We start from the raw sequence: 25,497 nt of genomic DNA, 5'->3' as shown, positions 1-25,497 counted from the left end.
AGAGGAAGACCACAGCTGAGGTGGGTTGATGGTATTAAAAGATTAGCCGGAACAAATTGGAAATATGTTGCTCAGAATAGAGACCGATGGAAGGAGTTGGGAGAGGCTTATGTCCAAACGTGGAAGATAGAAGGCTAGAAAGAAGAAGAAGAAGAAGACATCAATGAAGGTATATTAATTAACTGAAAACTAGTTAATCGTCTCAGATATGCAGATGATACAATACTCCTTGTGACAGCAGAGAAGGGCTGAAAATTTTGGTTGATTGCACTACGCAGTACTGCAGGAGGTACAGAATGGCTCTGAGTACAAAAACATCGATGGTAAAACAATGTGGGACAGAGCTAAAAGTGCAGATATACGACGGAGATGCAAGGTACATTAATAACTAGGTAAAAAACAAAAGACTAGAAATAAAGTAGTACGGAGGACGAGAGAAGGTTCCGCAATGCGAGGACCATCAGTAGGAAAACCACGAAAACGATGGAAGGAAAACTTACTGGAGGCAGATTGAAGAAACAGACAGAGTCATGTCTACACAAAAAGAAAAAAAGAAAAAGATTTTATTTTACAATAATAATCACACCTATGACACGTAAAGCATACTAATGTATAGGTTATGTGTGTTAAGTTGTTTACTCGTTATGAAAGCTAACCCTGAAAAACAGGACAAGCCAAGTTGTCTCATTATTCACTATTAGATATACATATTGATCTAAACAGTGCCAACAGGAATATTTTAACATATCCTTATTTACACTAAACTTTATGTACTATTTTGTAAGTGTCTCTTTTGGAACAATCAACCTGACATAAAATTTTAGCTACATTGACTTATCCCCTTTTACTCTCAATTAAAACATCCTCTTTTTAACCTATATTTGAGTTAATCCAATTTTCATCAAAAATTCACTTGTCCCCTTTTTGATGGCTAACAGCCATTATGTTAACTCTAAGAACGGCATATACAGTCGAACCCGCTTATTGGAATAGCATTCTAGTAGAAAGGTTTCGGGACATCAAATTTCTATTCCTTAAACCGGGATATTCCTTTAAGCGGTATTCTAATAAGCGGGTTCGACTGTAGTTAGATAATCACTAGATTATGTATTTGGTTTGTATTTAGGTGAGGTCTTAATGTATCGTAAAATGGGGTGAATAGGAACGGTTTTCAACTTTCAACAACTGAAAAAAATGTCACTAATACATATTGCAAACATAAAACATGCAATGTTATTTGGGTCTTACCTTACTCTTTTGATATTAAGATGTTAATAAATTAAAAAGTTAATACTTTAATCACAAAAAAATCAAAACCTGGTGTTCCTATTCACCCCACCAAGTAGTGTTAATGGGAACACCTTATTAAAAACTATTGTGTTCCTATTCGTACATTTGTAGGGTCAATACAAACAGGTAAAAAGTGTCTAAGGTGTAAAGTACCATACACAAATAAATATAAAATTTGTATTGTTGGAAAAATATATTGTTGAAATAAAAAATATTTTTTAAATTTAAATTTGGCATTTTTCTCTGAAATACTATTAACCAGTTTCTTTAATAGTCTAGAAAACTTGTTTCATTCATGCCTGGTCCTGTTTTTCATTATTCAACTATTTTGCGCCACATAATCATCAAAGGACTTGTTGTGTCTTGACATACATTTAAACTTTTTGGCCAGCAATTCTGATGTTTGCAGAAAACCGTATAAATATTTATTTCAAATTTATGGAATCCACATTTGGTCCTTCGAGCCGGATGCTGATATTTAGTGCCCATAATAATTGGAAAAATTGTGTTCATTAATACCAAGCGTGGTTGAGAACCCTGTAGAAGTTTGTTTTGGATTGGAGACGATAGCTAACCGCTAGAAACACGTTTTGCAAGGAATGGTTCTTTCTATTCTCTTTGTGTGGATCAATATAATATGTATAGTTTGTTGTAAGATGAGATATTGTTTTTTTTGGACTTACTCTATGGAGATATTAGATAAAAAAAGTAATTTCTAATATGAATATGTAAATATTATGTTCCTATCCACCCCCCCCCATATCTCAAATTAATGACGTGAACAGTAATAATTGTTGCTAACAAAAAAAGTTAACAGTTAAATCAAAATATCATCATATAATATTGTTGTAAAGGTTAGAATAAACAAAATAACAATACTCCTCAATCTATTTTGGAAGACATTTTGTACTTACTGAGAAAGTTTTTTAGGATGAGAAATATCCTCAAAATTAACGACTTTTTTTGCACGCCGAAAACAAAGGAACTAGTGACGCCAACAACACAAACCTAACATTCCTAAAGCCATATCACGTTAGCCAACTTGAAAAAAATTAAATTGATTAACGAATTAATACACATAATATGTTTAGGAAGATTATTGTAATTGTTTAGTAAAATTTTGTTCCTATTCACCCCATTTTGCGGTACTTAGTTTTGTGAATTATAAAACTTCCTTACAAAATTTCTAGTTGCCATGCTATAATTCATATTTTTTTTAATTCTACCTGTTACTTCCCATTATTTATTATTAGCTTTTTGTGTCCGCGTCAGAGCAATTGTGGGTAATTTCAGCTGACATTGTTCGATTTTATGAATATTTTATATATTGGTATATATCTCAATTCCAATACAGTGTCGATAGATTTAAGTGGTTGTTGTTGCGATGACTTGACCTATCGGAGTTTTTCCAATTGAAAAAGTTGTTGTTAAATTTAAATTTTTAATATGGGAGTAGTCGTACGCAACATAACATTTTAAATGTTAAGTTTTCAGCGTTTATATAAATCAAAATTTTTATTAGTAAACTTTAATCAAAAGAGTGCCTTTAAAAATGGTTATGACAACACAGGGTGACCAGAAACTCTCCTGACAAACGATGACCAGAGACTCCTCAGATAAAAACAATTTAATCCAACTCACCTATTAGTCCGAAAATACTTTCTCTAGAGCAGTGGTTTTCAATATTTTTGAGTATTGTACCAGAAAATACTGTTTATTATTTTGGGTACCACCTAACTGTACTCCCTATCTAGCTAGGTAATGTAATTACATAACTATAATAGTGGTGCTGTTTTGGCCGTTTTTGCATTTTGTGTACCACCGCAAAGAATGATATATACCACAAGTGATACTAGTCTAAGAGCTAGTAAACCGTTCGAGTAACTGTCTTCCTGTAAAGCTAAAAATTTGTATAGTGATAATTATAAAAATTGTAAAATAAACTTTCTCCTGTAAGGTTTAAATTTAAGTATTTGTTTGAGACGTAGTTATGCAAGAAGGACTCAACTCCAAAAAGTGTGTGTTTTCAGGAGAGGCGCTTTCGCAAAGCTATCTATTGTAAATTACAGATACAACTTACAACCTTACTGGAGGTTGTACCGTGTTTGAAGGGGATAATATTTTTACTGTTGATTATATTAAACTAACATAATATATAATAACAGCTTTGGTATTCCCAAAAGTTGTGGTTGGGTCCTTATTGCATATTATACATATTACTTGATTACATTTCACAATAGGGAAATAAAAACACAAACTTCTTTAGATTATATTTTTATTGTAATTAATTGAAAACAATAATACGAAAAACTAAGTAAAAAATAAAGACAAATCTAATATTATTTTATAGCTTAAAAATAAAAAAATAAACTGAACTAAAATTATGAAATTTTAAAATAACTATTATGACAATACTAGTGTAATGGAAAAAATCAGAATGTTTTTGTTATTCAATTTTAATATAATGGAATAGTATTTTAATCAATTTCAATTTGAAAGTCCAGCGTCCCATTGTACCCATCAATGTCATCTTCAATTTCTTCATTAGATGATAAATTACGATAAACTTTTTTACAATCATTCGGAATTAAATGAAGAAATAATGCGATGTCCTTAAGCTTTTCAGGTGATATTGGTTTTCCTTCTGGCCAGAGACTTTTTAACACAGATGACATGGAAGGGGACCTGCCAACTCCTCGTTTTTTGCACATTTATTTAAGCAAATTCGTTATTGTAGCTGTTACTGACGTAAATAGACATCGGTTTATTTTTAATATTGCGGATTTGTTTAAATTTCAACCAGTTTATCTTGGTTGTTGTATCTTTTTTTCTGTTGACAATACTCTTTTCAATATCACTTGTAGACAAAGTCAACAGATTTGATTTTTACTACAATATTCTGTACTTTGAAAAACACTTTGTCTTTCTGTTAATGCAAAATTAGCATCAGGATCAGATGCCATGATAATTTCTTCGTCAGGAAGTGGAATTTCTAAATTGTCATTTTCAGTACTAGGAAAAATCGTTAAATTTTCATCAGTATTAGGCTCAATCTCAGAAATCATTTCATTTTCATCATTATTACTCTCAGGAATCATATTGCTCTTATTTTTCTGTGTTGTCGTAAAAATCATCATATCTTCATCACTATAACCAAGTGGAATTACAAAATTTTCATCATTACTAGTTGTTACCAGGAACATTCTCAAGATCAGTTAGAATGTTTTCATCCTCATTACTAGTAGAAAGCATATTTTCACCATTAAAAACAGGGTGCAGAACATTTTCCTGAAACCACAAACATACTTTTAGCTATCAAGGTTTCTGTGTTCTCTGTTTTGCGATAGGGAACCAATCTCCATCAAATGTGAGACAACTTTCTTGTGTTAAAGAGGAGAATTGTAAATAAAAAAAAATATTACCAATAGATAAAATTACATGAAAACGTAATGTTAAAAATCACTAGAAAAACATAAGTAGGTACCAGTAAGCTGATAAGAGTAAAAAATAGCAAACTAATCTCAAAATACGCTGCTTTATTTTTCTGTGGTTTGTTGCACATATATCATTTTGCCTCGTGAATACATTCTTACTGAATATTTTTAAACTAATTTAACTTTTATTAACACTAACTAAAAACAAATTTATCGGTAAATCGGTACACAGAAAACTTCTACAGCAACAAATCAAAAACACTGGAACAGTGGTTACTGGTTCTCTTTTGTAAAATTCAATATGGCTCCTTTGATTCATTTTAGTAAACACAGGTGGAGTTGGTTCCCTCTTGTAAAATACATAACTGACTTTATGCGGTTGGATCTTGAATGCAAATCTCAAAACGATACTTACATAAATGGTAGTTGATTCAAACTGTTATAACACAAAATATTGATGTTGAAGCCATTGGTTCATTTTTGCTAAGCAAAGTTTGAACCTTCCTTATGCCATCAGCAAAAATATAAAATTTTAAATTTTGGTAGTTGGTTCCTTCTTGCATAACTACGTCCAATTATAAAAATTGTAAAATAAACTTTCTCCTATAAGGTGTAAATTTAAGTATTTGTTTGAGTGAGTCATTAAAAAGAAATGTGTACAATGACAGGTGATTCTGAACAGCATAAGACCTTGCCAGGTGGGGAGAAAGATTAGGGTTTTTTTCCTAAAATTATTTTTTTTGCATCGATCAAAGTTTTTTTAGGTTTTTTGAATCATTCCAAACAGAAAATGTCTTTAGTGACTTTTCTCTTAGGTTAATAGTTTTTGACATATAAGCGACTAAAAATTAAAAAATTGCGAAATCAGCCATTTTTAACCCTGAATCGGACATTTAACTGAAAATTTCCATGTTGCCAAGGTAGTCAGATATTCTTTAAACATCAATTGATGAAATCCCGAAGTTTTTTGCAATACAATATCGAAAACCCCTTTATTTTTTAATTGCTAATCAAGCGGGCGCGACACTGTAGTATAAGTGAGGACGTTTGAGTTTGAAAAAATTCATTATCTCGAGAATGGGCAAATTTGAAGAGAAGTCCTCAGAGGAGTCGATTTTTATTTTTAAATTAGGACTTTTTTGCATATATATAATACTAGTGACGTCATCCATCTGGGCGTGTTGACGTAATCGATGATTTTTTAAATGAGAGTAGAAGTTGTGTGATCGCTCATTTGAAACGTTATTTAATTCTCTATTTAGTAATATAAACATTACCATAATTAGACTAAGTTTTCACTATAAAAATGGTTATTCATTTTTGATTACCATAATTATTTATACTGGGTGTACAAAAAATTGTTTTTTTTTTAATTAATTTACACCCTGTATAAATAATTATATTAACGTTTAAATTACTAAATAGATAATTAAATAACCTTTAAAATGAGCTATTACACGACCCCTACTCCCATTTTAAATTTTTAATCGCTTATATGTCAAAAACTATTAATCTAAGAGAAACGTCACTAAAGAAATTTTCTGTTTGGAATGATTCAAAAAACCTAAAAAAAACTTAGTTCGATGCAAAAAAAAAATTTAGGAAAAAACTCTAATCTTTCCCCTCGCCTGGCAAGGTCTTATGTTGTTCACAATCGCCTGTCATTGTACACATTTCTTCTAAATGACTCTCTCAAACATACTTAAATTTATACCTTACAGGAGAAAGTTTATTTTTACCCCTAAACTATGCACTTTTCGATTTACCTGGTAGATACTATACACGTGCAGGGCTGATGCCTGCCAGGTCATGGTTTTTAGCCTTGGTGTACTATGAATTATCACTATACAAATTTCTAGCCTTACAGTAAGACCGTTACTCGGAGGGTTCACTGGCACTTAGACTATACATGTACCACAGATTGAGAACAGCTGCTCTAGAGCTCTTCAAAGATGGCGCCTTGTAATTAGTTTTTTAAATATCTCTAGAACGCTTCTATTTAGAGAAACAAAAACTAGTACGCCTATTACACAGGCCTACAGAAAAAAAAATTGTTTTGGTGCCGTGAATCTTTAAGCTGATTTTTACTATATTAGGGGCGCTAAATCAAAATATGGATTTCGTTTTATTGTATCAGCTCTAGTTTTATGGATATGGCAAAATCCGAAATTAGAGTCTTAATATTTGAGATAATGAAGAATATCTATTCAAAGGAATGTACATTGTTAATTAAACTTATTCCTCAGTATGTATTTGTTGTTCTCACTGTATTATGCCTTATTTATGCAAGAAATTATACTTTAATGTCGTTACATTACTATTTTATAAGGAAATAAAACAGCTTGGAGAGTATTTTTAAACTTTTAAAATGATACATTTACCACTTGTAAACCCATTCAGGCTCCACCAAATAATGGCTCATAGCCCATGGACCATGCTTCGCCTACATAGGAAGGAAGCTTACCCAGATAAGTATGGAAAAACTTAATGCCGGAATCTTTCATGGACCACAAATCAGACATCTTACAGATGATCCGGCTTTTGTGGGGTCATTGAATGAGGTAGAGAAAAAAGCTCGGCTTTCATTTGTGGATATTATGAAAAATTTTCTGGGAAATCACAAAAGTGAAAACTATGCTGGCTGGTAAACCGTTTGCTGAATAACTTCCAATCACTTGGATGGAATATGAGCATCAAAGTCAACTATCTTCACAGACACCTGGACCGTTTCGCTGAAAACTTAGATGACACAAGTGAGGAGCAAGGTGAGAGACTTCACCAAGAGATAAAAACCATTGAGGACCGCTACCAAGGAAGATGGGACACCCATATTATGGCAAATTTTAGCTGGGGTTTGAAGAGAGACTGTTTAAATGTTCATTCCAGGAAATCACGCAAGCGAAGCTTTCGATACGTCAAGTAAAGTTTTTTTTTCTATTTTGTTAGTTTTTTTCTCAAAACTAATTGTATATCTGTTTTATTGTACAAAGGGTTTTATTGTAGTTAAATGGCTTAATTCGCAGACGACATAGTTTTGTTCTCTGACAACCTCAAGAAGATATGTGCAATGCTACATAAACTTCAGTTAGTGTGTGCCAGTGTAGGTCTTAAAATAAACATCTCTAAAACAACTAATGGAAAAATACATATACCTTGGACATAAAATAAAGAGCACAAGAGACAACCCAACATGCAAACTACGAACAAAAATAAACGTGGCATGGGCAGCCTATGGAAAACTCAAAGACATCTTTAAAAGCGATATACCAATTTCTTTAAAACGTAAAATATGTGACCAAAGTGTGTTGCCTGTGGTGACTTATGGTGCCGAAACTTTGACATTGATAGCTACAATTTCTAAAATGCTGCAAATAGCTCAGAGGAAAATGGAAAGGTCAATGCTGAGTATATCGCTTCGTGACCGAGTTGGAAATTAAGACTTAGACTAAGAACATGAGTTACCGATGTAATTTCCCGAATTGCCACCCTGAAATGGAACTGGGCCGGGCACGTCGCCCGAATCAGTGATTGGAGGTGGACGAAGAGATTACTTGAGTGGATGCCGAAATTAGACAAAAGAAGTAGAGGAAGACCCCCTACTCGTTGGACTGACGATGTCAAGAAAATGTCAAGAAATTTGATGCAAAATGATTAAAATGGAACACAATGGACAAAAATGAGGGAGGCCTATGTCCAGCAGTGGACGCAAAGGGCTCGATGATGATGAAATGGCTTAAAATATACGTAGTTTTTAATTATGTGGTTTTTATTTTAATTTAGTATATCCATATCAGCATATTCGTATTTTAATGCATAAAAGCTGGCATGACCTACGTTATCTTGAAAACTAGAGCTGATAGCTCAAAACTAATGCCATATTCGGAATCAGCACCCCAAATATACTTAAAATGAGCTCTAAACACTTCGGCACCAAAAACACTGTAGGCCTGTGTTGTTTATCTTGCAGAGATAAATCAATTCCATCAATTCCGAATTTCTAGTGCCGGTCACAGGCGTCCTTCTTGGGTAGGGCAACGGTTATTTTACCGCATAACTTTGGTACTTGCTTTAAGTCGGTAGGATGCACCGTTTTTTTCGAAAAATCAATTTGAAAATTTTTCGTTTTTTGAATTTGATAAAAATAAAAAAATGGTGTATTTTAAAGACCTAAAGCAAGAGTAACTTTTAGTACTAGAACACCTCATAATTTATTAATCAAGTATCAAAACTGCTTAAAAAATAAAGACAAAAAAGTCATGCGATAAAATAACCAAACCGTTGTCCTACCCAACACGGACGTCTAGACCGGTACTAGAAATTCGCAATTGATGGAATCGATTTATCTCTGCCTAAAAAAACCTATTACAAGGCGCCATCTTTAAAGCGTTCATATATCTTTCAGTATAAAAATATTTAAACCCAATTTACTTACTTGATTAAACTTCGATGAATTAGGTCCCAAACACATACAGCTCCATTATCGCCTGCTGTTATTAATATTGTACTATCAGGAGAAAACCTGCGGAGAAATAGAAGAAAATGTTAATAAAATTACAACAGTAATAAAAAAACTTTAACAGAAATCCCGTAACAAAATTTACTGAGAATGACCTACTGTTCTCTGGGATATGTGGTATATAGACACTACACCTAATATATACAGAGTGGGCCAAATAAAAGGAGCCACCCCGATATTTGGCAGTATTTATTAGATTTAAGAAAATAAAAAAACAGGTCAATTTTTGATCTAAGGGGGACACATTTTTACGATACAAACATCTGTCATTTGTCAACTCCCTCCCTTCCACTTCCCCCACCCCTTATTTTTAAATAGGGAATAGGGGTCGTGTGCTAGCTCATTTGAAAGGTTATTCAATTCTCTATTCAGTAATATCAAAATCAACTTAAAAATGTATACAGGGTGTCCAAGAAAAATTATTTTGAATTAAATTAATTGACACAAAAAGAAGAATGTATGTAATTTATTTTACTCAGAACACATTCTACTGCTGACAGAAAACAGAAAAAAATGTTTTTTGATAAATAGACACTTCTTTTTGCTAAATTTTAATGTTCAAGCTTTCACCCATCTGCCTCTTGGTAGGTTGAATATTGAATTTAAGCATCAAACAGTGTTTATTTATTAAAAAAACATTGTGTTCTGTTCTTTATCAGCAGTCGAATGTATTCTGAGTTAAATAAATTACGTACATTTTTCTTTTTGTGTCAATTAATTTAATTTAAAATAATTTTTTCTTGGACACCCTGTATAAATTTTTGTGTCAATGTTGATATTACTGAATAGAGAATTGAATAACCTTTCAAATGAGCTAGCACACGACCCCAATTTCCTATTTAAAAATAAGGGGTTGGGGAAGTGGAAGGGAGGGAGTTGACAAATGACAGATGTTTGTACCGTAAAAATGTGTCCATCTTAGACCAACAATTGACCTGTTTTTTTATTTTCTTAAAATCTAATAAATACTGCCAAATATCGGGATGGCTCCTTTTATTTGGCCCACTCTTTATACGAAGTTTACGATTCTGACAACCTGACTGAATTGAAAAATGGGCCAAACCCCAACTTAAAGTTTAGTAAAAGACCAGCCAATCGATATGTCAACCATCCATTTTCGTCTAAGGTATGGGTTTTACGGTCCTCCCATTTGGGGCCTTTTTTTGGTTCTCGCCCCCAAAACTCCCAAAAAATTTCAAAATTTTATTCCGAATTCTAAAAATTCTGATAGTATTGATCATTATCTTTCCAACGGATGTCTAATTTTGAAAATCGGTTATACCATTTAAAAGTTACCGACCTCAGAAATTTGACTCAATTTCTATTTAAAAAGGGAAAAGTTTGTTTGTATGTGCGTGTGGAAAAGTTAGACCGATTTAATCTTTTTTTCTATGTTTCAAGAGGGTGTCTGGGCCAATTTAGAACCGGTGTAATTTGTGTCTTTTTACCACTCATAAGCCAGCTATAGGACTGGGTAGGTACCTACAACACGGCATATTTTTTGGAGGTATGTATCTTAGGTTCAAATACAGACAAGAAACCCACAAATAAACCAAATCTTAAATGTTAAACTTTTAAATGGTTCCCAAGTGGTCAAGATTGGACACACACACGGCTCAGTATAGCCAAAAAACTGAAAAATTTAACTTTGAAAGTTTTTGTTTTTCGACAATTACGCAAAATTTTTATCGGTGCGTACCTCATATCTAGGAAATTTCAAATTTCGTTATAGGGGTAATAAGTGTGATCAAACCAATTTCCTATGGGAAAATGGTTTTTCAAGCTCATTAAATTCTATAATAACTTTAGTTATCATATTTGACTTTGGATGCATCAATATAAGCAAGTAATTGTCAATACCTTTCAAATTCATATTTAGAGATCAAAATCGGTTAAGCCATTTAGAAGTTATTGAGCTCCAAAAGTATCCATTTAACAATTATCGACAAAATGGTCTAGTTATAGTGACTACGACGCTAAACTTGGTCAGGCAGTCCGAGTTCATTTGCCAGCCATAACAATATTTTTTTTAATCCATTCCAAATAGAAAAAAATATAGTGTACATTCGACGCACACAAATAATTATCTTGAATCAAAAATTGGGATAGCTGGAATATGAACTCGGATTGTGTTATCACAAGTCTAGTGTCGTAACCACTAGATCATTTGGGCGATAATGCGACAAAGACGACCATTTATAACGCTTAACGTGTAACCGAGAAACATTGCATTCAAGTTCATACATTTAATTTAAGAAAACTCCTGACACAAGATTAAAAAACCGCTAAACGCCGTAAAAATGAGTGGCGCACACAATATTCCAGCTACAAAGAGCTAATATGAATATTACGTGGCGCAAAAATGTATTTTCATTTGGATGGAAAATAAAACTGTAATTTTATTTTGAAATATTTTCCATAATATTTGCTAAATTTGAAGTACGACGCGCTATAGAAGAGCTTTAAAATGCAAACTGTATCAATGTTACACTTTTGTGGCGCGATTTATTTTAAATTTAGCAAAAATTATGGAAAAATCTTTTAAAATAAAATTAATACATTAATCATAAAATACGGAAAATACATTTTCGCGCCACGTAAAATTCATATCAGCTCTTTTGTAGCCGGAATATTGTGTGCGCCACTCATTTTACGGCATATAGCGGTTTTTTATTGTTGTATTAGTAAAAATATAGTTAACCCTCCGTTACTCGCACACGGTGTATGAGACCGGCCCGGTAAATAACTAGCTGTAACTCTGATTGTAGTGGAGATTTTGAATTGCTGCTGCATATACCTCGTCAGTCAACTGTGGGTGAAGTCCATGTGCAGTGTAAAAAGAGTAGGTATACTCTTATTACTAGGTAACACGCGGTACACCGGGTGCGAGTATTTGTGCACAAATTTTTGTGTTTAAATCAGACATCGATAGTTTTAATTAGTCAGGTAATTTAAGACCTTTTTCTTATTTTGAATGTTTATGTATTTGTTTATTTCTATTTAGATATGGAATATGAGAAGGAGAATCAAAGATTATTAAAATTATTTGAGGAAGTATCGACTGACGAGGAAACGTATGAAGATGATGATGAACAAAGTTACTTTTGATTAAAATAATATAATGTTGACACGAAAGCATATCTACAAAATTATATAATCATATATTCATTAAATAATATAACTGCACACAATTCTGCAAATTTTTTTTTAATATTCCTGACCCATATCTTTGGACCCGGTCTTCTGCACCGTGCGCGAGTATTCGATCACAAAAAATTGGCGCGAGTAACGGAAAAAAAAGATGCAGCCCAAGATAATATTGGACCAAATCATGGTACAGAAAACCTACAACAACTGAAGATAAAACTTTAGATTTAGTTATAACATTTTCTCATAATTATTATGTCTGCAAAATCTTCATGGCTATTAAAATTGTCATCTGACAACCTTAGTTTGTATGAATTTATTGATGGAATTTATTTTTACGTATAATCATGTGAATCGTACTCTTATATAATACAAATATCTAAAGATTTTTCTTTAGATGATGCTAAGGACTTTAGATAATAGAACTAATATGTATGACGCTCGTTATCAAATTGACCGTCTGACAAATACTTCTTGAAAGAAACACGGTCTTTTCACCTCTGTCAGATTTACATGTAAGATTTACATGTCTTGTAATCTGTTAGATTTACATATAATCTGTCAGATAAACATCCTGATAACTAGTTATCCAGAGGTAAAAAACTGGGCCTAAGAGACAAAATATTATTTTTCCAAAAAATCGGTAAAAATTTAATTGTAAAATTAAATTAAATTAAAGGCTCCAGTAGGTTATGCAGTAAATGAACTTGCAAACATTTATGATACTTATGTTGACTGTGTTCCCCTCTACCAGTAGGTCTGGATCCCGCGTATGAAAAAAAAGTTGATTAATAGTAAGCTGAAAATTTGTTAATAGCTTAAGGGTGTCTAGTCGGATATACTTTGATATATAGGAACACTGGAACAGGGGAAGTTTTAATTGTGGAACAGGTTAAAAATTTGGAACGGTCAGTCATTTGGATAATTTGTTCAAAATGCAAGTATGTATGCGGTAAGCACAGCAAGAAGTCAAAAATGTTTCTGTATCCTACGATAATGCCAATTCCACTGAAACCGAAGACTCCGGGTCAATTATAAATTCGTATCTTTTAACTGTTCCATTAACGTCTAGGAACAATATAAAAGTGTTTTTTTTAAATTAGTTTAAATAAAGAAGCACGTTTTTGATTAATTTATATGTGGACATTTATTGACCCTCCTTGGTAGGGTGTATCGAAAAAATAAAAGTTGGAAATGTTATATCTAATAGCGTGGAAAAGTTGCTAGTGTTATTTTTTAGCACATTAGTATTTTTAATTTTTTTTTCTAAGCGCATTTTCTGCCCCCCCCCCACGACCTTGAATTTTATTAAATATCTGATATTTATGGAAATTTCAATTTATATTATTTGGAATAAAATATGTGCTAACTCGATCTAAGATCAATTAAAGGAAACTTAAAATGTTCTCAATTACAAATTTAAACGATATTTAAAGTTTTATATGTTTTTTTCAGTCTCCCCAACCCCTTCCCAATTTGTCGACGCGACAAAATTGTCTACCGCGTGGCAACGTTTTCTTACAACGTTGTTATTGCCTAAAAGACGACCCTATTCTGCACTGATTTGGTGGACGATTTTTGAGTTGTCTTGACGTTGCCTAGGCAACCTCCTGTTTAAGCAACATCGTTTCGTAACCGTTGCATAAGACAACTGAAGCGACTATAAAAAGCACCTGCGCGTGCAATGGTTGCTCAAGGAGTCAGACTAGTTATGTTTTTTTACCTATATTTTTAACACCTGTATGGTGAATGCGAAAACCAAAAAGTAAACTGTTTTGACATCGTATTGGGTATTTAAATTTATCTGATATAAATACATAAAGGACTTATTACCTGATGTGAAATTTATAAACGCATCTCTGATTACCGTCAAATATGGATATTTCACCTTTAAAAAACACACGCGCTGCTTTTTTATGACATTTTTGACAAAAAATATGCAAATTTAAAAAATAAAATTTTAATATAAAAGTCAAAATTTATGTTAAAGGTGTTCTGTATAAATTTAATATATTTATGGTGATTTTAAAGTTATCACAAAATGCCTGCATTTTTTATATTCTGTGTTTTCATTTCCTTTACATCCCAAAAATCTCAAGTAAAACCAAAATGGCGCATTGAACAATATTACCAATATTACTAAAAAAATACCTAATTACCAACCTTAGACGGATAAGACAACTTAGAAGTCCAATCGCCAACCAAAGCCGGCCGCGCCGGTTATCAAAACCATTTTAGAACGCACCCTCTTATTGGGTGACAGAGGTCATGTGACCAGTGTCAAAAGTGTATCATTCTAATTAACAGCGTTGCCACATTTAGTAGATTTCTACCTTTTTGGTAGATTTTTGATATTTTTTTAAAAAATTCTAGTAGGCAATATTTTTTAGTAGACTTTTGGTATATTTCAACAGAATTTGATCCATTTTTTTCGAATCATGAGGAAACTATAATAAGTCTTTTTGAAAAACTTAAACGCAGAATGAAAGACGGCATTATTTAGAAAAACCAAAAGTTTCTTTTGAACGAGATATTTGGAATTAAAAGTCACTCAATTTTTTCTTTTTTTCACCCCTGTAACGTATTAAAATAGACATTATAGAAGTTTTCAGGGACTTTCGGTCCTCGGTAATAACGTAATCTTTCTTTGTGCGTTTAAATTTTTCAAAAATACTTATTAGTTTTCTAAGGATTCACAAAAAACGAAAACATTTAAAATACATTGAACATTTTAACAGACGACATTTTGTGCCTATCCCCTTAAGTTAGCTGTTGTTTTTATTATAAAAAATCCCAAATATATCCCAAAAATACTTAGTATATTTTAGTTTTTGGTTTAGTAGATTTTAGCTAAAAAATGATAATTACCAGTTGGTGGTTTGGAATAATTAGGTTTCCAATTTTGTGGAATTGCTCTTAGGACATTTAGGACGGATGTGCATATCACTGTATTACTGTATATTTACATGGCCTAAAAATAATCTACCCATTTTGTGAAAACAAAACTGCTGAAAGAGTTAAAACTGACCTGGCCACCCTGTCTACCAAAGCAGATACAAAGATGGTTATCAAATCTCAAATCTACTGATAAAACAATGGAATGGAAGCCATCTATTAAAAAAACAAATAAACAGGTTGTTAAATAAATCGAAAATTTCTGTCAAAATAAAATATATAATAATTAGTTTAGCATTATAACATTTTTAAGTCGTTGCGATTGTTGAAAAAACTGAAGTGTGATATGTAGTTGTCAAAATGGTAATAAATTAGTTGCCCGTATAACTACAGGTTGTAACATCGTAATGTCAGTCGGGGTAGGGAACGTTGGCCGAAACAACTGAAAATGCTCTCGGGCAACGTTGTAGACAGTGCATTTGTTTGTACTGACAACCAATGCGTCCAAAAATTGCTACTTGGGTTTGAAATGTCCCGCTTCGTGAGTCCGTGCGTGTAATTTTCACTTATGTTTGGTGCGATGCCTTACTTTGTTATTATTGTTGTTTGTAAATTAAAGATTTTTAAAATAGATAAACCAGGACCATGGGGAACAAACTCAAGATGTGCTGTGGACTACCCCATTTTTGGGCAACCACCAAATATACCTGAAAATGTTTTACCGAAATACAAACAAGCGATGAAGTTTTGAGGTGGCAAGAGGATAAAAAAACCCAGCAAGAAAGAGCCAGAATTTTCTGGTATTGCCGAACAGGTTGCAATTAAATTGGAGGAAATATGGAAAAAGGCTTTAATTCCTATAATTTAACATACAAGAATTATTCAGCTTTTAAAAGCCTATCATGACTAGTGTGACCAACTCCAATTCAGTCGAATCCGGGACAAGGCTGAAAAAACACCTGAAATCCGGGACTTTTCAATGAAAATCGGGCCATTTTTTAATATAGAACCTTAGTATAGTTTCATTGATTACTTAATATTTTTATGATGACAGTGATATTTTTGATGGGATTAAGCCACAATTATTGGTTGATATTTACATTTTTGTTAGTTTTTGATGTTTCGACTTCCAATCGGGATATTGTTCTTAAAAAAGGACTTAATCCCATCAAAAATATAATGATTGTCAAATATGCCACAAGAAAACAGCTTCAGAATATTTTTATGTTGATTACTTGCTATCATATTTGTCGAACGATTGAATTTCCTTAAAAATGAAGAAAACCTTTAAAAAACATCCGTCTGTTTTTAAATCGTCTTTTCAGAAGACGACAATTAAAATACAGAAACGAAAAAAGTCCACAGTTTCAGTTTTTGTAAAACTACATAATATTATACCACTATATAAAATGCATGTGTTTTGGATGTGGTATGCATTACACTCTAGAGATTCTCGACTTTTTTTCGTCCCACCAATTCAATTTTATGTGAATTCTTATAAGAATAACGTATTGAAAATATAATTTTACCAAAACGTTGAAAATTCGGATGGCCCGGAAATCTTGTCCGGGACGCCGGGACACGACTTCGTAATTCGGGCCATGTCCCGGATTTTTCGGACTAGTTGGTCACACTAATCATAACAAATATATGAAACTTATGAAACCATTTAAGAACAGGCAAAACAGTGAATTTTACAAAAATAAAATTCAATGCTTTAAGAACAAAAGTAAAACTACACGTTTCGATCTTGCAGCATGCAAATGTGTCACTCTGATTAATTGTCTTTGTAGCAAATCTCAAAAAGTGCCTCTGGATACGCAAATTTCTATTAAATCAAAGAGGTCCCAGATAAATGGTGATAATCTCGATTGATAGGGAAAACAGGAACAAATATAATCAGAGAGACCAACGGTAAAAGAAGAAAGTCACCGACGCAAAGACAAAACTTTAGCTCAAGTAAAAAACAGTACCAAGTTTTATGGTCAATCGATCGTGGAAGAACACATAACATTTGTGCATGAGTCAGGGTGCAAATATTTCGAATATGGGTATCCGCTGTCTGGTATATTAGAAAGTATCAAATCCAGCTATTGAATATGACGAAACAGTCGTAAATACTGGCGTTAAGGGTGATGTAATACGTCTGTTAGAAGAACATCTTAAAAAACCGCTTCAGTGGTTTGTATGTCTGCGACATTTAAAAGATCTACCCCTTGGACATCAAAAGAAAATTGCCAGTGACAAAATCAAAAAACGTGAGGGTCTTCAAATTTTCTCCTATAAAATTTTTGATTCAAACGACTACTTTTAGCCCAGTAAATGAACGAGAAATTCGGCGATACCGTGTAATTTTCAGGGGCAACTCCGAATTGCATGAAAATTTGGATTTAGGTTCTACTTACCCTCCACTTCAAAGTTGAAATTGTGCCGTTGGTTGCTTTTACTTGGGTGGTGACAGTCACCCCTTCTCGGGGGTGAAAAAACATACGTTCAAGATAAGACCGGAAATGGATAAATTGACTGATTTTAAGCAACTTTTGTTCAATAAAGTTTTTTACGTAAGTCAGTACTTTTCGACTTATTTGCCATTGAAAATGTTGATTTTTCGACAAAAAAAACTACGTTTTCAGACAATTTTTGTAGCTCATAAAAAAGCCAAAAAATGGTGTATCAGTAAAGTATATCAATCAAATAAAAACAAAGTTGTAGCTCATGAAAAATACGTTCTTATTCGTCTAATTCCAAATCGAATATTTCAAGGTAAAATCACCGAAAAATTAAGCACTTTTCGGGAAAAATCCTTTTAAAAATTTTTAAAGAGTTTATAAAAAGCTTTGTTTTAATTGTTAACAAAAGTTTTAGCATTAAAAATAAGCGAGTTACGCTCAAAATAAAGTTGGCCCTCTTTTTTTTGTAAAAACTCATGAAAATCTCGCCGTGTTTAGCTCCCCAAATGAAATTAATCGCTACCGCTTTACAAACAATTTAATTACCTCTCTATTTTTATATGATCTGTCAGTCTCACCGGTTTAAAGTGTTTATTTTTGAAAGGGTTATAATTGAGAAAGCTTGAATACCTAGGTCACTAATCAGAAGTGTATGCAAATTTTTAACAGCCATATCTTAACCAATTTTTGTCTTACGGAGAAACAAAATAAAACTAGCATATTTATTTTATAATAACAAAACCTACTTTTTTTACCTACTGTTTATGATTTTTCTTATCACTAATACTTTTTAAGTTATTTTGAAAAAATGAAATTTTTCAAAAAATTTTAGAAAATTTTTTTTTACTATAAAACCAAATGTTTTCCAAAATAAGCACTTCAAACCAATCAAACTTACAGATCATATAAACAATACACATACAGTTAAAATAGATGGTAAAGCCAAACGACTAATTTCATTTAGGGTGCTAAATAGAGGGAGGTTTTCACGATTTTTTTACCGAAAAAAAGGGGCCAAATTTTTCAGTGTAACTCGTTTACTTTTGATGCTGTAAGCTTTTGTGAAAAACAAATAATAAGCTTTTTTTCGATACCTTAAAAATTTTAATAAGGTTTTCCCGAAAAATGCTTCTTTCTTCGGTGATTTCTCGTTGAATTATTCGATTTGGAATTAGACGAATAAGAACGTATTTTTCATGAGCTACAACTTTGTTTCTACTCAATTTGTAGACTTTACTGGTACACCATTTTTTTCGTTTTTTTATAGGCTACACTTTCGCTAAAAATATTTTTTTCGATAAAATATTTATTTTTTGAGTTATTTTGGAAAAACGGTCTGAAAACGTAGTTTCTTTGTCGAAAAATCAACATTTTAAATCGCGAAACACTCGAAAACTATTGACTTAGGTAAAAAAATTTTAGAACAGAAGGTGCTTAAAATAAGTCAATTTATCCATTTCCGTCCTTATTTTAAACACGCGTTTTTCACCCACCGAGAAGGGGTAAATGTCACCCCCAAGTAAAAGCAACCAACGGCACAAATTCAACTTTGAAGTGGAGGGCAAGTAGAACCTAAATCCAAATTTTCATGCAATTCGGAGTTGCCCCTGGAAATTACACTCCAAAACGGTCATTTATTGGGCTATTTGAGTTAATTAACACGTTAACTGCCGGTCCATTCTGGGTAGGCTTTCACCAGGAGCCGCTTACTGTTTTTGATACAAAGACGTTTATTTATTAGTTTCTGGAAAAGTCCGAATAAAGTAAGTATTTTTAAACTAAATGCACATATATACAAGAGGGGTTGGTGGTGAACGCGCCAGAGCGTCAGTGGCGCTCGACTCTAGTATTTGTATACATACGCCGTTCGACGCGCTGGTGCGTTTTGTAAATAATATTGATAAAAATCAGTAGGAACATTTATTTACTAATACAAAACAAAACAAGAAATACAAAATAACATAAATTATAAGTAAATAAAACAACATTAAACTTTGTGGGATATTTGACAGCAATCCAGAAAAAATCCAGGGGGATCGGGACAGGCTTTGCATTCGTAAATTGTATCTTTACGAATATTTTGTTGACTGCAAGTTTTACAGCGTTTTCTCATAACTTTTCCCTTTACATCCTTTACCTCTCGTTTTGTTACTGAATGATCTTTTGGAACAAGTTTGGCTTCAGAATTAATAACTTTTAAAAGGGATCTAACGAGTTGTAAACGAAATTCGTAAAGACCAATCTTTTTTCCAGAGTACTTGTTGTATAGTATGTGGGCATTTATAGCCATCATCTGTATAACATGTATAAATATTTTTGTTGGCCATCGTACAGTTTTTCGTTGACTCGGATAATAGGCAAGCATCTGGTCTTGCCGGTCAATACCAGACATATTTTTATTATATCTGATAATAGGCTCTGGTTTTATTACATGTTGACCTCTTCTTGTTGTAACTTCTTGTAAAGTGTTTTGACATTCTGTTGTTATATAGTAAACGTCCCTTTTATCCTTCCATTTGCCAACTAATACCCCTTTTCGGCAACGGGCAATTGTTGCACCTTTAGCAAGTTTTTCTTGCCTTACTTCTGCCGGATTATTTTTACGGTCAATTCTAAGAGTTCCTGTGCAGTAAGTGGAAAATTCAAGTAAATTTTTAGCTAAATCAAAGCTGTTGTAAAAATTGTCCATGTAAACGCAATGGCCTACATTTAGTTTCCCTTCTAAAAGGTGCAAAACCACTTTATTAACATGTCCTTTTCCACCTGAATCGTCAAACATTCCAGAATAAAATAAACATTTTAAAATTAGACCATTTGGTTCGGTCAACATATACAACTTAATCCCATATTTATGTTTTTTGTTTTTTAAGTATTGTCTAAAATTAAGTCGTCCTCTGTGTAATACCATTGACTCATCTAAGCTCAAATTACGATCAGGATAATAAACTTCTTCCATTCTCTTATTGAAAAAGTTTATCATCGGTCTAATTTTATAAATTCTGTCTTCAGATACTTGTTCTCCCTCTTCTGGATTATTATTAAAATGCAAACATCGCATTATGACCATAAATCTGTTCCGGCCCATAAAAGTGGAAAAAATTGCATTAGCAAAAAGAGGATCTTTCTTTTTCCAATAATCCTCAATCCTAGGCAACGAAATATGACCCATGTGTAGAACTAATCCTAAAAAGACTAGCAGTTCTTCGGAAGTCAAAATTTTCCAATCGAAAATCCTAGAATGTGTCGCCCCTGCATTAGATAAGAAAATGTGCTCGGCATACCTGTTTGTCTCATCACATACTTGCTGCAAACATTCATCTGTAAGTAGCATCCGAAAAAAGTCAACTGGATTATTATCGGAAACTTCTACTAGTAACTCTTGGTGTTTTAAAAAAGGAAAATTTTTCATACCATCAAAATTTTCTTTCCATTTATCGCTTTCATCAACATCAACGAGTAGATTAGGCTACAATTAAATAATATGTTTTAATAAAAAGTTAATATTTGCATTTAATTTTGTAACATACCGTATCTTCCGTATCCTCAATAAGTGCTGTAGGTAAAGTATTTTCAATTTCATCCTCAGATTCTGGTAAATATTCACTGTCTGAATCAAGAAAGTCACTAAATTCTTCATCGCTTGTTTCTAATAATCTCAAAAGTTCTTCCTCTGTTAATTTTTTTTTCATATCTAATTTTATTTTTTTATTTGAATTTGAGCCACTTTGTAAAATATCGTCAGTGTTATTCATTTTTGCACTTCCGTATGCTTACCCTATGCCATTCAAATATAAAATAACCAAAGGAGATGTAAAAGAACTCAAATAACATTTAGGGGAAACACCGAAATTATCCGGGTATTACCAAGCTTTACGATTAGCGACTCTAGAAAATAGGGGAAATACCGAAATCTGGGAATGTTTAATTTTTACACGGTTAGTAATCCGATAAATTAATAAGCATTTGCAGAATTATATGTGCTATTACTGATATTTACACTTAATACAAAGCCAACAGATATACACATCCTATCGGGACAAAAAGTCGTAAATCGAAAAACCAAGAACAAAATTAGAGAATTTGATACCTCTAGTTACCTGCCTTTAAAATATAAAAAGCCCTGTTTTAGCGCCAGTGAAATAATCCAAGATAATAATCGATGAAAGTCTGAACGCGCGAGAGCGTCGTCGGCACCTAGCTAAAGTCATGTATCGACGCGCCAGCGCGTTATTGGCATTGAACGTGTTAACTAACAAGAATATCACCTTACAGAACCACCTATATTCTCTAGATTTTCGAGTGACAATCTGCGAGATTTTATTAAGAATCCAAACTTAGACCCTTTAGCATTGAGATTGAGAAATATCACTGCCACAAACAATGTGTAGAGCGATGTGTCAAGCTTGTGACATAAGCTTCTCTATTTAGTAGTTTGTGGAGCGTATTCGAGGGATGGATTTATAAAAACTCGAATTGATTCCAGAAAAACTATGCCTCACTTTAATGCTAAATCGGAAGACATCTTCGAATATAATGCTTTTACCATATTTTTTTGTAATAGGTATTTATATACCTAATTTTATACTTGCTTTATATTTATTTTAATATTAAAAAACTTTGGTGACGTCAGGGAGACGAATAAGTTAGGCTATTTTGTTATAAAAAGAATGTTTTAGTATTCTTTTCTTATAAGTAAAATTTATATTCTATTAAGTAAAATTTTTAATTGCTTTACGAAACCAGAAAATATTTTCCAATTTAAACCGAATTTATTTATTCAAGTTCTATAATATATTACATTTCCCTTACAAAAAAATTCGCATATTAATGTATTTTTTCTAATTTTTAGTTGCCGTGGGGGGCAGAAAATATTTTTTTATTTCAACGTAATTTTACTAAAATACTAAATAGTGTGTCAGGCAACTTTTGTGAGCTATTACATTTTCATTTCGAAATAAATTTTTTTTTCCTCTGCTAAAATTTTTTCAAAAGTTTTAACTGTCTTGGGGCAGGGGGGCAGAAGATATTTTCCAATTTCGAAAAAATTTTAACAAAATACTTAACAGTTGATTCGGCAACTCTTGTGAGGCAACTCTTCAACTTTTCCATCGCAAAAAAAAATTTTTTTTTCGCCTTTTTCGATACACCCTTCTCCTTGGTCCTCGCTGTTTCTACTAAAAGGTTGGTCCGGCGAGGGTTAAATGGAGTATATTTATATCTCTCTGCTGAAACGTGAAAATATCCAAGTTTACAATTTTTAACTGTTTTGTCAATTTCCGTAACTTTTCAACTTCAATGCAAAACAACTTCCTTACGAGCTCATAACAACACATGTAACAAAATAATTTTTCCGAGATCTTCTCGGTCGTCCTCTTCTTCTCGTTCCTCTTGGGCTCCATTCTGCAACCTTGTCTATCCAAGTGTTTTCTGCTCTACGTACGTGGCCGTACCATTTCAGTCTTCTCTCGTCTATATATTGCAGGGCATCTTTTTCCACTTGAATTCTTCCCTTATCTCCTCATTTGTTATTCTGTCTCTTCTGGTGAGACCACAGCATCTTCTCCAGTATTCCATTTCGGTTGCCAGAATGCTTTTTTGGGTTTTTGTGTTTATGACCCAAATTTTTGCGGCATATGTCAAGATGCTTCTTACTATTGTTTGGTATATCATTCTTTTTGTTTTTCCTTTGATGTTCTTATTCCAGATTACATTATGGAGTTGTCTGATGCAAGATCTTGTTTGCCCCAATCTACTTTTTATTTCTGTTTCTGTTGTTCCGTTTTTCGACATTATAAAGCCCAAATATTTAAAATTCTTCGTTCCTTTTATTTCAACTTGTTCTTCTACTTCTAAGTTTTTTACGTCTTCTTCCGATATTACTAAGTATTCCGTTTTCTTCATATTTATTTCCAGGCCCACCTTTTTGTATTCCTCTTTTAGTTTTCTTAACATGTATCTGATATCCTCTTCATCTTGAGCCATCACCACCTGATCGTCTGCGAAATACAATGTGTAGAGATAATCGGCCCTTATCGGTATTCCCATACCCCTACACTTTGTCTTCCAAGTTGTTAGTGCGTGTTCTAAAAATATTTTAAATAGAGTCGGTGACGTTGGGCATCCCTGTAGTAATCCTTTTGTTGTTTTGAAGTTAGCAACTACCTTGTTTCCGATTTTTATATTTACTTCATTTCCACTGTACATGTTTTTGATTGCTTGTGTTAGGTTAGGTGGTATCCCTATTTTAGTCATTGCTTTGTACAGTTCTTTCCTTGGCACGGTGTCGTATGCCTACGCCATGTGTACATCTTTGTCCTTAGCTCTTTTTTTCTCTATTGTCTGTTGTATTGTATGGATATGATCTAGACATGATTTCCCTGCTGTGAAACCTACTTGTTCTTCTCCGATTTTACCTTCTATATTTTTCTCTATTTTGTTCCTGAGGATCCTGCCATACAGTCTTCCCATTGTAGCGATGACGCTTATCCCCCTATAATTTTCGCAATATTTTCTGTTACCTTTTTTGTATATCGATGTTATGTAGGCTTCCTGCCATTGTTTAGGGATGTCCTCTCCATTTATTGCTCTTTCCATGATTCGGCATATCATTCTTCTTAATTTCTCTGTTCCGTATTTCATTAGTTCCGCCACAATTCCTCCTGGTCCTCCAGCTTTATTGTTCTTCATGGAGTTTATTGCTTGTTTCATCTCTCTGTCTGTTATGACTATTTTTTCTTCCTCTGTGGTCATTATTTTTTGTTCGTCTCCATCGATGCTGAATTCTGGTCTTTGCTCTATCAGTAGATTTTTATAGTGGTTCTCCCACTCGTCGTCTGGTATGTATTGTATAAAAGTTTTCTCTTTCCTGTTAGTTCGTAATGATTTCACAATTTTCCAGGCTTCTGAACTTCTTGTTCCTCCATATTCTGTTCTATACTTCTACATGGCCTTTCCCATTGTTCATTTTTTTCTTTCGTTGTAATAGCCCTAACTTCTCTGTTCTTATCTCTATATTTGCGGAGGTCTTGTGGATCTTTTGTGCTCAAAAATGATCTTTGTGCATAGTGTCATTTAATTTATGAAAAAAAAATATTCACTTTCTGGAAGGGAGTCAACTCATCTTAAGTTGGTTTGAAGAGATAAGAGCCATACTCTTCTACTCATATCCATTTTAGATTGTCCCTAAAAAGTACCTTGTTTTAATCACATATTTCTTTCTATTTTAGAGTTTCATGATCTGCTCAAAAGATCCAGATTCTCTGAAATTTATTGTCATGTGTCTATAATTTTGTTTTTCCTACACAAATCTGAGATAATATCTCTGGACTCTGCACGGTAGTACATATTTTGATGTTTGCGTAAGTTTTTTTCTATGCTTCCAAAATCCCTACCCGAGTGTGTGGCCTACTTCTGGAAATTTATGGTCAATTATTTTAAATAGGCCTTTTTGAATCAAGTACTGGTATAAGCAGACCAAAATAAAAAAAATTATTTTGGCTTTCTTCACACTTTTCAAGGTAAAGCTTATTATGCATTTTTGTAATAGATAGCAATTGACAAAAATATTTTTGTTCGTTCGGAATAGTGTGACTCTTTAGCGGGAAACTGTGATATATGCTGCTTAACATAATCTATAATTATTTGATTATTTATCTTGTGGGGTATGTTGTTGTTTGCTTCTTTCGTCCGGATTAGCCGCTGAGAGCCCCTGTCTGGGGCTCTGAGATCAGGAATCGGATCTGGGAGAGCTGAGAGTCTATCAATA

General features: G+C 32.9%; 1 protein-coding gene across 2 annotated transcripts in view; it reads right to left on the bottom strand.

Moving 5' to 3' along the window:
• The window catches only part of LOC126890402 (WD repeat, SAM and U-box domain-containing protein 1-like), a 205,759-nt gene that overhangs the window by 87,239 nt on the left and 93,023 nt on the right, over positions 1–25,497 (bottom strand). For both annotated transcript variants that reach the window (XM_050659298.1, XM_050659299.1), the window contains exon 4: positions 9,157–9,243. In XM_050659298.1, the coding sequence (XP_050515255.1) occupies positions 9,157–9,243 (87 nt within the window). The remainder of the gene's footprint in view (positions 1–9,156; positions 9,244–25,497) is intronic.

Source organism: Diabrotica virgifera, chromosome 8 (genome assembly GCF_917563875.1).
Source record: "Diabrotica virgifera virgifera chromosome 8, PGI_DIABVI_V3a".
Lineage (NCBI taxonomy): Eukaryota > Metazoa > Arthropoda > Insecta > Coleoptera > Chrysomelidae > Diabrotica > Diabrotica virgifera.
This window is presented reverse-complemented; position numbering and strand designations above follow the sequence as displayed.